General features: G+C 36.7%; 1 protein-coding gene across 1 annotated transcript; it reads left to right on the plus strand.

The window, feature by feature from the left end:
* The first annotated feature begins 2,255 nt into the window (after positions 1-2,255).
* LOC137058406 (syntaxin-6-like) lies at positions 2,256-9,649 on the plus strand. Its single transcript, XM_067431661.1, has 8 exons — positions 2,256-2,363; positions 2,880-3,049; positions 3,185-3,279; positions 3,368-3,430; positions 3,529-3,630; positions 6,901-7,007; positions 7,102-7,196; positions 7,853-9,649. Exons 1-8 carry the CDS (start codon positions 2,329-2,331, stop codon positions 7,927-7,929), a joined length of 744 nt encoding a protein of 247 aa, XP_067287762.1. The 5' UTR covers positions 2,256-2,328; the 3' UTR covers positions 7,930-9,649.
* The last annotated feature ends 3,742 nt before the right edge of the window (positions 9,650-13,391 follow it).

The following is a 13,391-nucleotide window of genomic DNA, read 5'->3' on the forward strand; positions in this document are numbered from 1 at the left end:
TAATGGTCTCATTTTTATTCAATAAAGAAATATATCTATATATTATTCAATTAATATAATATATTAGTGCTGTCAAATAGATTAATCGTATCTGACATAAACGTTTTGGATTATATAATATATGTGCATATATATTATTATATTATACACACTCAAAAAAAGTACTCTTTGAATGAAAAAATCATGGAAAGTATTTCCACGTGATTAACTTGCTTTATTTCAGCATTATACAATTCTGTTATTCCAATTTAATGTACTTACATTGGGTCAACTTAATTTATTAAGTTTGATTTAACTTATTTACTATGGTTGGGCACAGCTTAATTGAATAGTGTCAGCTCAACTACACAAATTTGTTGTAATCTTGTTGTATTAGCTTAAAATCATTAAGTCAGAACTACTAAAAAAAATCATGTCATTCCAACTAGATATAGAGGGATAGAACTGATGGCCATATTTATTCTATAGGGACTGCATCACATGAATTATTTTTCTTTATTTCTATAAAAACTATTAGTCAACAATACTTAATCACTTGCTAATTGTAACATGCAAACATTGATCAAGTAAAGCATTTCTTATCACTGTCATTAGCACAGTTACAGCTCATTGAGAACAGCACAGTTTAACCACAAGGTCTACACTTCACTATAATGGTAACCTAAAAAAATCAACACAACATAACACAACTTTTAAATGTCCAATATAACTGTCAAATATAACATCAAACATTAACAGGTCTTTCCCTTCACTAAAAAACACATTAAACAGCACTTCATTTCAACATTTACTCTCCTGAGGCATCCCTTTGCAAAGCATGCTGGGAAATAGAAATACACTGCCCATTTCAGTCAGTGCAACATAAATGATTCATGTAGTCTCAACACAAATGGTTTAGGTTAACTTAACACTTAACAAATTTTATTTCATTTACCCTAATAAAATCAAGTAAAATGACACTTAAGTAAAAAACTAAAGATTTGTTGTTTCAGCTTATTTTATTTAAATAAACTGAGAAAACAGCTAGAATAATTTTTTGAGTGCATTTGTGTGTGTGTGTGTGTGTGTGTGTGTGTGTGTGTGTGTGTGTGTGTGTGTGTGTGTGTGTGTGTGTGTTAGTCTAATTTTGCTATAATATCTCAGGAAATATGAAGCATAATCATCCGCTGGTTAATCAATGACTACTTATAATGAATGCAATTTCATTCATTTTATTCATTATAATTTATTTACAGTTCTGTATATCCAAATTATTATCAATGATAATGACATATATAGTATGTATTTCTTATGAAAAAATAAAATGAAATAAATAGGCCTAAATAAAAGGCAACCATATTATTTAAAAATACCATTTTAATAACACTTTTTATAATATCCTTGTTACACACCTTGGGTTGTTGACGTGACCATTGTCACTGTAGAAATTAATTCACAAGATTAAAAATGAATATAGGCTAATTAGGCCTACTGTCATAATTTAAAATGCAGTGATGAAACATTTCTTTGTCTTACATCCTGTTGATATAAAAACTGCTTTATCTTTAGATTTTTTTTTTTTTTTTTTAAACAGTTAGCCAAATTGCAAAATTGTCCTTTGGTGTGATTGTCTCAAGCATGGTTCAATTAATTACAACCTTTTTAAATTAAAAACAAAAACAATCAAATGTTAATTAATACATCAGGCATCATTTTACAGGCATAAAATATATATTTTAGTAAACAAAATATATTTTTTAAATTTTTCATTTCATTTGTCACTGAAAACCATGTTCTCTAGTGTGACATCATATCCTGATTTTAAATCGGCAATTCCACTGACAAGTTTAATTAGCCCATGACGTGCACATGGTAAGATTTTGCCTCAGAAATGTTCAAATGTTTACGTTTTTTGGAATCACTAAAAAAGTGTTAATTTCTATTGTCCTTTGGTGCTACACCCCTATATTCTTAATTCTTTATATAGGACACATTTTAGTGGCCCCTTATATTTTATTAAACATCAGACTTCACACTACACAACAATATGCATTTTTTTCTTCAAAAGTGGCTTTTATAAAAATAAAAATAAAAAGCTTTTTTTTCTACTTACCGGATTTGGTAACCTACTAGGTTACCCCGTTACATAACGTTACCTACTATGGCAATAACAGTAATTTGTGTATAATTACAAACAACGAACCCTAAAACCACCCAATGTAAGTACATGTTTTGAATTAAAAGTGTTGGAACATGCTGTGAGTGACTTTTATTTTGAAAACGCGCGCGTGCTTACACAAGCCTTCTTGCTGTTGACTTCACGAAGCTCCTAAACCAGAGGGGCTAATTATGTCGATGGAGGATCCTTTTTTTGTGGTTAAAGGGTAAGAAAAGTTATTCCCCTTCCCTGCCTTAACGTCTGTCTTCCGTCTTTGTTTAAATAACACGGGGTTGATAGTGACAGGTTAATTTAAGGGTTAGTGAAGCATCTTCATCACTACCTGGAGCCACAGTTATTGTCATATTAATGTGTCCATGTTTCTTAACAAAAACCACCCTAATAAAACGGAAAAATCGATGTGTTTTTAGTTGCGTTTTAGTGATTTAGAAGGTTAAAGTCTTACGTTACAAGTCTAAAGAAGCCAGAGACATAGCTTGTGCTGACTGGAGTGTAAACACACTGTATGTTTTTATGTAGCATGTGTTTGTCTCTGCCATTCATTTACTGCACAGGTACAAACCACAGATTAATAATACGTGTTCGTTGTATAAGAAATCACCCCAATATGAGAGTAACCACCACTGGCATAGTGTTTATGTTAAAGCTGTTTCCTATTGATAAACACCTTTCATTCCTTTCAAGTAGAAAGGGTTTGACAGTTTGCTCCTCTATCTGGCAGGGAGGTGCAGAAGGCCCTGTCCAAAGCACAGGGGCTGTTTGAGCGCTGGGAGGAGCTGCTGCAGGAAGAAACCCCCGTCAGCCGCGATGAGCTGGACTGGAGCACCAATGAACTCCGAAACTGCCTGCGGGCCATCGACTGGGACCTAGAGGACCTGCATGAAACCATCAGTATCCTGCCATAAACCAAAGCCCATATGATGCCTTCAAATGTCAGAACGATGATACCTTAGTAGACAGAATGTTACTACAAATACTGTGTGCCTTGATGCATTCATACCTTGTTATAATCCTTAACAGTATCAGGTATTGTGGAGGCAAACCCTGGAAAGTTCCGTTTAGAGGAACATGAACTCCAGGAGAGGCGGAATTTTGTGGAACGAACACGGAATTCTGTGCAGGTGTCAATCACTCTCCTATTCATATATTTATTTTTAATTATATGGTGTAGTCTTAGTTTCATATACATGAGTGTGTATCTATATGTAGCTGATGAAGGAGCAGCTCTCTAGTCCCTCAGCTGTGGCCCAAGCAGAGAAGAAAAACAGACAGGTGAAAATGATTCATTCTCTATTGAACTTAAATGACTCTGAATGGGGTTATATGGTAATGTTTGCTAGTGACAACAGCACGGTGTCTGTATCTGACAGGCTCTGCTGGGGGCCACAGCAAAGGATCGTTACGCCGGTCTGGAGCCTCATTTGGTGTCTGCAAACTCCAAATACATTCAGGAACAACAGGAACAGCAGCAGGTAAATTACAGGAGCTGTGTCCCAAATGACGCACTATGCACTCTGCACTTATACACTATGTACTTATGCACTAGGTACTCAAGCGTGTAGTGTATGAACTTTACATGGTTATTTTGTCATTCAACGTCAGAATCTAGTAGGCCCTCTACTACGTAATTAAAGCTGTGACAGTTGAAGTGTCTAACATTCCACACTTTGTTTTTTCCGTTAATTTAGTGTGTCGTCTGGGTATTGAAAGTGTACTCGTTCTTTTCGGAATTTTCAGTGTGAACACACTAGTTACACTATTTATTAGGGCTGTCAATTGATTAAAATATTTAATCGCATGATTGTCATGAGTTCTCACAATCACAATTAATCACACATTTGAATCAGTTCTAAATTTACCTTAAAGGTAAGCCTAGAAATCTAGACACACCCTAGCGGCAGCAAATCTAATCTGCCTGCAAGTGTCGTCTAGCAACTCTCAATACCCTTCTGAGCTGTAATCGCCAAACTCTTGCCGGGCCAATCACATTGTGTATACAGTCGGTGGGCGGGGCCATAATGACGATGGCCGAGTTGCGTTTTCGTGCTTCTAGTAAACACAGAAACTGGCGAACGGCGGCCTTTCGAATCTGCTCTGACCGTGACTCGGGTTGACTTGGAGTTAAGCTCTTCTCTGAGAAAAGAAGAAAGAACGCCACTGAAGTCATTCTTAAAAAAGGAAGATGTGTTCTGAGTTTTGCTGACCGGATCCAGTGAATGTTTAATCTATCAACAAGCACTGTTTCACCTTCGTTGCTCTGGTTGGTGTAGCGCTATCCTATCGCGTGCAGAGGGAGTTTGAAAGACAACCGTTTATCCCGCCCCTCGGATTGAGCCCTGTCAATGGTGAGTTTCCAGACTAAATATCTTGATGTGGGTCTGGCTTGTCAGGCTAGTACTTCAGCACTGGGAAGATGAATCTTTATTTAAACAGGGTCATTAATGTAGTAGCAATGTGAAATTATTTTTGAATTTGGTGCTCAATCTAGACTGAGACAATTCCCAGAATGCTTCACTGAACTATGAGGCCACTCCCAAAGCAACCGCTACTGAATCACTTGATCACTACCACCACGTTCATTTTCATAAAATCAGTTCAGTTAGAGAACAGATAATTTGAATATACTCCAGGGTTTCTATTGATAGAAAGCCATATGTTAATTGCTGAAGTAACCCTTTAAATTAATATGTTTCAAGTTTTTAATACTCTAATCTACATGGGTATGACTTTCCTGTAGCTCAACCAGTAGAGCGTGGCGCTAGCAACGCCAAGGTCATGGGTTCGATTCCCAGGGAAAGCAAGAATTGACAGTAATGTAAAAATGTACCTTGAATGCAATGTAAGTCACTTTGGATAAAAGCGTCTGCCAAAATGCATAAATGTAAAAAAATGCATAAATGTAGGGACAAATATGCATGCTTTATGTAAATGTACGTTTATTATTAGTGAAACCATACTCGGAGCATTAAGACTAGACATGTATCAAAGGTCACAGATGTTTTTCAAAGACCTTGTTTATGTCTCTTAAGCCTAAGCTTAAAAATTCAGAATAAGCAGTGATTTCACTCATTTTAAGAATATAAATAAATGGATTTTACACTGGCAGTTTAGTTCAGAACAGGGCACAATTTGTATTAAAAAGTGGTAATGTGAAAGCTGTCAGTGGACCTGGGAGCGCACCAGTACCATACCTGGAGGAGGTTGTAACAATTAGGAAATATAGTTGGCCCCTTTAAAGGGTTAGTTCACCCAAAAATCAAATGTATGTCATTAATGACTCATTAACTCAGACTTTCAGACGTCTTCTCTTCCGGGTTTGTTTTCAGTCCTCAAATAAAGATTCAAACGGTCATGAATCAGCGTATTGATTCATGATTCTGATCGCGTGTCAAATTGCTGAAATCACGTGACATTGGTGATCCGAATCATGATTCAAGGAACAGAAAAGCTCTCGGACTAAATATAAAATATCTTAAACTGTGTTCTGAAGATGAACAGAGGTCTTACGGGTGTGGAACGACATTAGGGTGAGTCATTAATGACATCAGTTTCATTTTTGGGTGAACTAACCCTTTAAGAGCTGCATGCTATCTATTGAACTGCTGGTATTTTGTGTGTGTATGTACCTCGAGCACTCCCATGTGTGCAGATTATTTTCTGTTGCTCACATTTAGTTATGTTTTATTTAGAAACGCTGTGGACAGAATGGAGTTTGTAATGCACTTGTGAGAGTTTTGCGTGGAATGAAATGCGAGCAGTTTAAAGTCAATCGCCTCTGTGTCGGCAAATCGCCTCTGTGTCTGCAAGTGAACTATCCCTTGTATTTTCATCTGGACACAACACGTTACAGTCAATGGTTACAAGGTGCTCTGAGTTCGGCTGCGCTGAACTGTGCCGTAATTCACATGAACAGTGTGAGAAACACTGACTCGGAAACGCACTTGTTTTTAGAAAAGTAACTTGCATATTCGTTTTAGCCGATTGTAATGTATGTAGTTCAATAAAACGTACTGTAAGTGGTGATGGTGTTAATAATTTACCTCGGATATGAGCGAGAGCGAGCTTGCAGTGTATTCGCGCATCGCGCTCGGACCGCAGAGAATGTGCTCAGTCTAAAAACAAACTTTTCTTTCTTTCGAGTTAAATAAAAGTTAAACAGAAAATATGGTAACTTATGTAGGCTATAACTGCACTTGTTTCAGAATAGTAATGTTAATTTTCCCTATTAATGTTTGCTGCTGCATCCTTTACGTCTATGGCTTATCTCAATTTCTCCAACTAAGGGCTAGACCACGGATCAAACAGAAAATGTGCGTTGTGTTAACGCGTTAATTTTGACAGCCCTACTATTTATACTTAAAACATTATAGAATAGTCCACAAGTACACGATTTGGGACACAGCTAAGTGGGTCAAAACATTTCTCTTTTTCATTCTTTCCTTAACCCGCATTATTTGACACTTCCAAAAAACATCTTATAAGCTTCACATTAAACAAGGAAATGTGACCTTTTTGTGCCAAGTAGTTCCTTAAAGGAATGGTTCACCTAAAAATGAAAATGATCCCATATTTTACTCTTAACACAACTGAGCTGAACACAATCAAAGTTATATAAAAAACATTATGTCCATTTTGATTTCATGGTGACTTTAATACTACAATTTCAAATTAGCACACAATCGTAATTATTTCTTTCTCATTCGTTTTACATTGTAACTTTCCCAATTTGTCTTTCTGCGCAGCTGATCATGCAGGACCAGGATGAGCACTTGGAGCTGGTCACAGGCAGTATCCGTGTGCTGAAGGACATGTCCAGCAGGATAGGAGATGAGCTGGATGAACAGGCAGTGTAGGATATTGTAGAATAAACAGAAACACTAACGTGTATTTTATTAATAGTCAATGTCTATTTGTTTTTTTGCCATGTGTGTTTTTTGTCCTAGTATGCTCGGCGAGTTTAGTGAGGAGATGGACCAGACCGGTTCTAGAATGGACTCAGTGTTGAAGAAAATGGAGAAGGTTTCACACATGACCAGCAGTGAGTGCTTTTACTTCTCATTGTGTGTTCCTCTATTTGTTTTCTTATGTTTTAAATAATTCCGTGCAAAAAAATTTTGCATTTGTAATTTCAGCCTAAAATTGTATATTATTATATTTATATTTATACAATAGCATTCAAAAGTTGGCGTATTTTTTAAATGTTTTTTAAAGGTGTTATGTTCACCAAGGCTGAATTTCCAAACAGGAATATTGTGAAATATTTTTACAATTGAAACTAACAATATTCCTCTTGAGCTTCATTACTGGAGTCTTCAGTGTCACATGATCATTCTTATATGCTGCTTTGGTGCTCAGGGAACATGCATTTTAGCATTTTATTTTCAGAATCTGATACTAAATAAAACTGTAAAAGAGCAGTATTTATTTTAAATCCTTTTTTCATAAGTGCAGAAGTGTTTACTGTCACTTTTACCATTTTATTGTCTTTACTGAATAAAACTAATTTAAACAATCTGTTTAAATGCATATAATTATAATTGTAGCATATCATTATTTTGTTTTTTCCAAACCCACCCAAATAGATTCTCATTCTTTGTTTACCCAAACTTTATCTCGTTATTGATCTTGCTCAATTTTGCTAGGTTTAGGTTTGTGTGAGATTTTGACTTGGATCTTGTGTTTTGTGTGTTGCAGGTCGGAGACAGTGGTGTGCTATAGGAGTTCTTGTAATCATACTGATCGTGGTTCTCATTTTGTTCTTCGCCATTTAAACCAGACTCTTCTTCAGTTTGGCCCTCCATCATGCCAAAAGCTTACTGAGGAAGACACAATTTTGCCATGATTCTTCCAGCTCAGCTTCCATGATCCTTTGTGTGAGAGAGGTCCCAGTTATTTTTGTAGAGTCCTTTCTTGTCTTTTTGCCTTCATCTAATCTATGTCTTCTGGCTATCAGCATTTCACTCTTCCGCTGCTTTTGGATTGGACTTGTCAACTGGAAGGTCTATTCGAGAATTTCACTGGTGCTGAGATGGAAGTTAACAGTTATTATATATTTCTTTTTGCTAATGTTTTATTGTGGTACAGAGTGTAAGTGGAGGAATTTGATATTGCCTTATTATATTTTTATATGTTTGATTCTTACAGCAGTACAGTACATACAAATCTTAGAGAAAGAGGTTAATCATAAATATTTTCACCAATTATGTAACAATTGAATTGTTATTGGTTGATTCGGATATCTTTAAACAAGCACAAAGAGTAATGCAGGCCCATAGCGCCCTCTAGAGCTGTAATCTGTGCATTGGAAATTGTGAGTAAATCATTGCTTTAAAACATTTAAATAACCCTAAATGTTTTGCCAAGTCACACCTTTAAAATGAGTTTAACATTGGCATTTTACGTGTTCGCTCTGCCTTTATGGATAAATCTGATGCTTTATTGCATTATTTGAGGGAGCTTATGACAAATTGCTTGCAGAAAAAACATCTAATTTGCCTGCACTTTTAATGAATCTTCTTAAATGTGCTTCTTGTATGGGTTTTCCCATATTTTAAAATATGATTGGGTAATTCTTGTAAGTATTTGAGTTTCCCCATATTTTTTAAAAAAAAATGTTTGCATTGCTTTTGAGATTACTGTACGTTGGACTGAAGTTTCATATTGCTGTGGAGATGTGTATAGAATTATTTTGACATATAGACATTCTTTGTCTAAGCCTTCACTGCATGCCACAGTAATATTCCATACCCGTTGCTCCAATAATAATAATAATAATACAATATATATTTGTCATTTTACTATTTTTCAAAGGTAAATGCTATTAACTGCTCTTTTAATTGCAGCGAGATGCATGTTCTGGAAGTCAGCTCTATTAACTGACAACATCCCCTAAAGAGCTGATCGGAGCTGCAGTTAGGATCATTACTTGATATTTCTATTCCGAACTTGAGCTCAGATCTAATATTGTGCCCATCGGTGGGTGTGCTAATGGACATTTTGTTCTTGTATTCTCTGTGCCAATGAGTTGTTTCCAATATACCCTCTGATCTGAGACACTACGTGCCTGTGGGTGAATGTATTATGTTCAATATAAACGCTTTCCTCTCTGAATATGACACATTTCAGTATTGTCTTGTCCCTTGCAATGAGATAAAGTACATAAACCCTTAACTGAAAAGTCAGATCCAACTTCAAGCGTCTTTTGACAATTCTAAGCCTTAAAAATTTGTAGTACTCATTCTTATTAAAAATGTGGAACAGAGAACTAAAACGTATTACCTCTTACATGCCCTTTAGGGAGATTTGGTACGCATTCGGTTGTTTTATTTGCAAAGTAATGTCTTTCAGTGCTGCCTGCATATAAATAATCGCATTTCAAAAGTCTAATGCCCTTGTCACTTGTTTTTGTAAGCATTTGTATTGTATACAAATTTTGCCTTTATTTTGGCATCTTTATCCAAATGGTTCCTGAATAAAAGAATATGACTTTGACATGCCCTTTCCTTTTTCCAAGTCATTTTCAAATTACATGCATCACATTGTGGAATAGTTATAGCAGGAAAATACACCAAGAATATGTCATTTACTTTCACATTAAAGATACATATCGCAACTGAGTATGTTTCTATTTTTATCAGCATTGCCGTTCTAATAAAGTTAAGTTTTAACGTTTTTATTTAAAAATTACATTTGGAATTAATTAATACAGCTACAAGTGATTCTAATACAACGGCTGAGAAAGTGACAATGATCAGGCATAATATTATGACCAGGTGAAGTGAATAACATTTATTCTGACACCTTTCTATCAGAATCAGCATTCATTTCTTAAACATTTGAGCTATAGCTCATCTGTTTGATCGGACCACACGGGCTAGCCTTCACTCCCCACGTGCATCATTGAGCCTTGGCCATCCCTGACCCTGTCGCCGGTTCACCACTGTTCCTTCCTTGGAGCACTTTGGATAGATATTGATCACGTTGGGGAACACCCCACAAGAGCTGCAATTTTGGAGATGCTCTGACCCAGCAGTCTAACCATCACAATTTGGCCCTTGTCAAACTCGCTCAAATTCTTACACTTGCCTAACACAAGTTTGAGGACAAAATGTTCACTTGCTGCCTAATATATTATCCCACCCACTAGCAGGTGCCGTGATGAAGAGATAATACACTGTGCATTGCCATTTTGGGCAGTGTTCTACTGGGAAATATTGGGTCCTGCCATCCATGTGGATGTTAATTTGACAGGTACCACCCATAGGCCTACTGTTTATGTTTACACAACAACAATGTAGGTACAAAATCTGTCCTTTTTTGCTTTATTCGCGTAAAGACGACGTTAAAAATGTCAAAATTATCCCGTACACACAGACGGATCTGCAAAAACGATTAAAAACTGCATTATGCTGGTTAGCCTAGAAATCTAGACGCACCCTAGCGGCAGCAAATTTAATCTGCCCGCAAGTGTCGTCTAGGAACTCTCAATATCCTTCTGAGCTGTAATCGCCAATCACATCGTGTATAGAGTCGGTGGGTGGGGCCATAATGACGACAGCCGAGTTGCGTTTGCGTGCTTCTAGTAAACTCAAAAAACTGGCGAACGGCGGCGGTCTTTCGAAATCAGCTTTGACTGCGATTCTGGAAGACTTGGAGTTAAGCTTAACTCTGAGAAAAGAACGGCAATGAAGTCATTCTTAAAAAGGGAAGATGTGTTCGGAGTTTAGCCTACTGGATACGGGGAATGTTTAATCCTATGGTTTAATCAGTCAGCGAGCTGTTTCACCTTCGTTGCTCTGGTTGGTGTAGCGCTATCCTATCGCGTGCAGAGGGAGTTTGAAAGACAACCGTTTATCCCGCCCCTCGGATTGAGCCCTGTCTATGGTGAGTTTCCAGACCAAACATCTTGATGTGGTTATGGCTTGTCAGGCTAGTAGTTGGTATGTCACTTAAAAAAATGATGAGCCTACTGAACACACAATGCGCATGACGTCACCGTTTTCGCAAATTTGTAGTTTACACGGAGACAAAACAGTATCGTTTCAAGGACTTTAAACCCCGTTTTCAAAAGTTTACCTCCAAAACGCTGTTGCCGTGTAAATGGATGGCCAAAACACATTACAAGTTCTAATTTTAGTTCAAAACGGTGTCGTGCAAACAGCCCCTCGGATGACTTCTGCTTCTGAGAATCCCAGAAATGTGAAAAAGGTCCATCTGTACCTGCTTTGAAATGATTAAGCCACTCATTAAAACAAAAGACAACCACAATGATTTTCTTTGTTACAAATCTTTTTATTAAGATGTATTTCTATTCTCCATGTTTATTTATTTTTTATTTTTTTACAGTAGTTGATGTGCAATTTTCTTTCTCGTTGGGTCACAGTTAAGGAATTCACAAAGTTATTGGCACTTGAAACACAGAGGAAACACTGGCATGTACTCAGGGTGGGGTGAAGGGTATTTGACATCAGTAGACGCTACTGCATTTGTTTCCAAAAAGCGTTTCTGGGGAATAACATCACATGCTGTGAATGCACAACTAACAATCAAACTTCATTAGTGTTTCTATGTATAATGTACAGTGTATATATAGATTTGTATTTATATATGTATATTCATATATCTATACTGGAAAATAAACAGCTGAAGGATCCCTGCGGCCACACCAGAGACATGCTCTCCGGAGCCATATGCTGACGGAGCTCCTGGCCCCTGGTGAGGTATGAATCTACCACATATTATAAGCTGTCCCCGCTTGCACCTAGTTCCTGTAACACCTCGAGGGGTCTCCTGCGTCACATGACCTGTTTTAGGGCACAGGGGCCAGAGAGGTATGGCTGAAGTAAGTTGTCTGGAGGTAGATCCGCACACCTGCTCGTGTGCGCGCACATGTATTGGTCTCTGGTGGGCAGGGAAGTACAAAGAGAATTATATATGTTTGAAATCTGTAAAAAGTCTTTGAGGTTGCCGGTAGCGCAGATGCGCACAGAAAAATAAAGTAAATGTACATGGAGCAGAGGGACAAGAACATGGGAAAGGTGAAACAAGATTAACAGGTTGATAGACATTCAGGATTACACTTTAGGAGAGGTATGTCTTTATCCGAGGCGTTTTGATTGCATCCTTCATTGTTTTTCCTGTGTACATGCCTCTTTCTCCACATAACTGTGAAGTGAAGTATATATATATGTATATATACTGTATAAGATAAGTCATTCACACAGAACGCGTTCTTGCACTTGAAAACATGTTTTGAAGTTAATATACTACAGGGAAAACTAGTTTTTTTTTTCATGCACTGGTCAATTTTAAGATTTTGGGCTTCTATAACATCTTTCATACTAGTGAAAAGAAAACATTCAAAATACACATTTAAGTGTTTATTTTATTACACGTTATTATAGTTGTGTTTGTAGATTTCAATTATTATACATATGTTACGGCTGTTTTCTCAAAAAGATGTTTTCCCCTCAGACCCCTAGAGTCTTAAATCTACACTTCAGTAGCACTTACATAGGCGGGTTTATTCCCATTTATATTCTGGTGGTATTCCGTAAAATAAAAATATAAAACAGACATCCAAAATCCCCCCCGTAAAACACCTTTACCCTCAGCCTTCCCTCAGGTCATTTTGACCCAAAAACTATTTTGTAAAATATAATGTAAAACTTTACAGCTCATCGAAGTGGTCCAAGACCTTAGGACTTTTGTCATACTTGAACCATGAGTGGACTTTCTCTTTTTTTTTTTATTGGATTCAAGGAGTTTTGTTGTTGAAATTCAAAAAAAGTAATAAATCCTTCCCCCACGGGTCAATTTGACCCCCATAGGAATGAATGGAATGCAAATAATGATTTAGTACACCTAGAAAAACCTAAAAATGCTAAATCAACCAAACTGACTTTAAGACCCAGCGGAACAGACCGTGTGCTCCATATAACGCTATAAAGCCATCTAGCGGCGAGAGCCATGAAATGTTAAAGGGAAGGATGAGGGTTAACTCTGTCAACAAATCATTTTATACTTGGCTTTATCCAGTGTTCAGATTTCTGATCTGGAAATGTAAGCAAATTAGTGCATATTTAATTAGATAATGCCTCATTTGCATATTTAAACATTTAAGAAAATTTGTAATAAAAAAAAAAGTGATTAATATCTGGGGAAGTATGATGATTTTGTTTATTTATTTTACCCTATTCATCTGTGGTGTCTTGCCTTAAAAGACAAAATTCTA

Source organism: Pseudorasbora parva, chromosome 22 (assembly GCF_024679245.1).
Source record: "Pseudorasbora parva isolate DD20220531a chromosome 22, ASM2467924v1, whole genome shotgun sequence".
Taxonomy (NCBI): domain Eukaryota; kingdom Metazoa; phylum Chordata; class Actinopteri; order Cypriniformes; family Gobionidae; genus Pseudorasbora; species Pseudorasbora parva.

Bases quoted from the DNA above. Each gene is read 5' to 3' on its own strand.
- LOC137058406 (XM_067431661.1), top strand. From the start codon at position 2,329: ATGTCGATGGAGGATCCTTTTTTTGTGGTTAAAGG. The intron at 2,364-2,879 runs GTAAGAAAAGTT...TCTATCTGGCAG, and splicing joins CCTTTTTTTGTGGTTAAAGG to GGAGGTGCAGAAGGCCCTGT. The intron at 7,197-7,852 runs GTGAGTGCTTTT...TGTGTGTTGCAG, and splicing joins GGTTTCACACATGACCAGCA to GTCGGAGACAGTGGTGTGCT.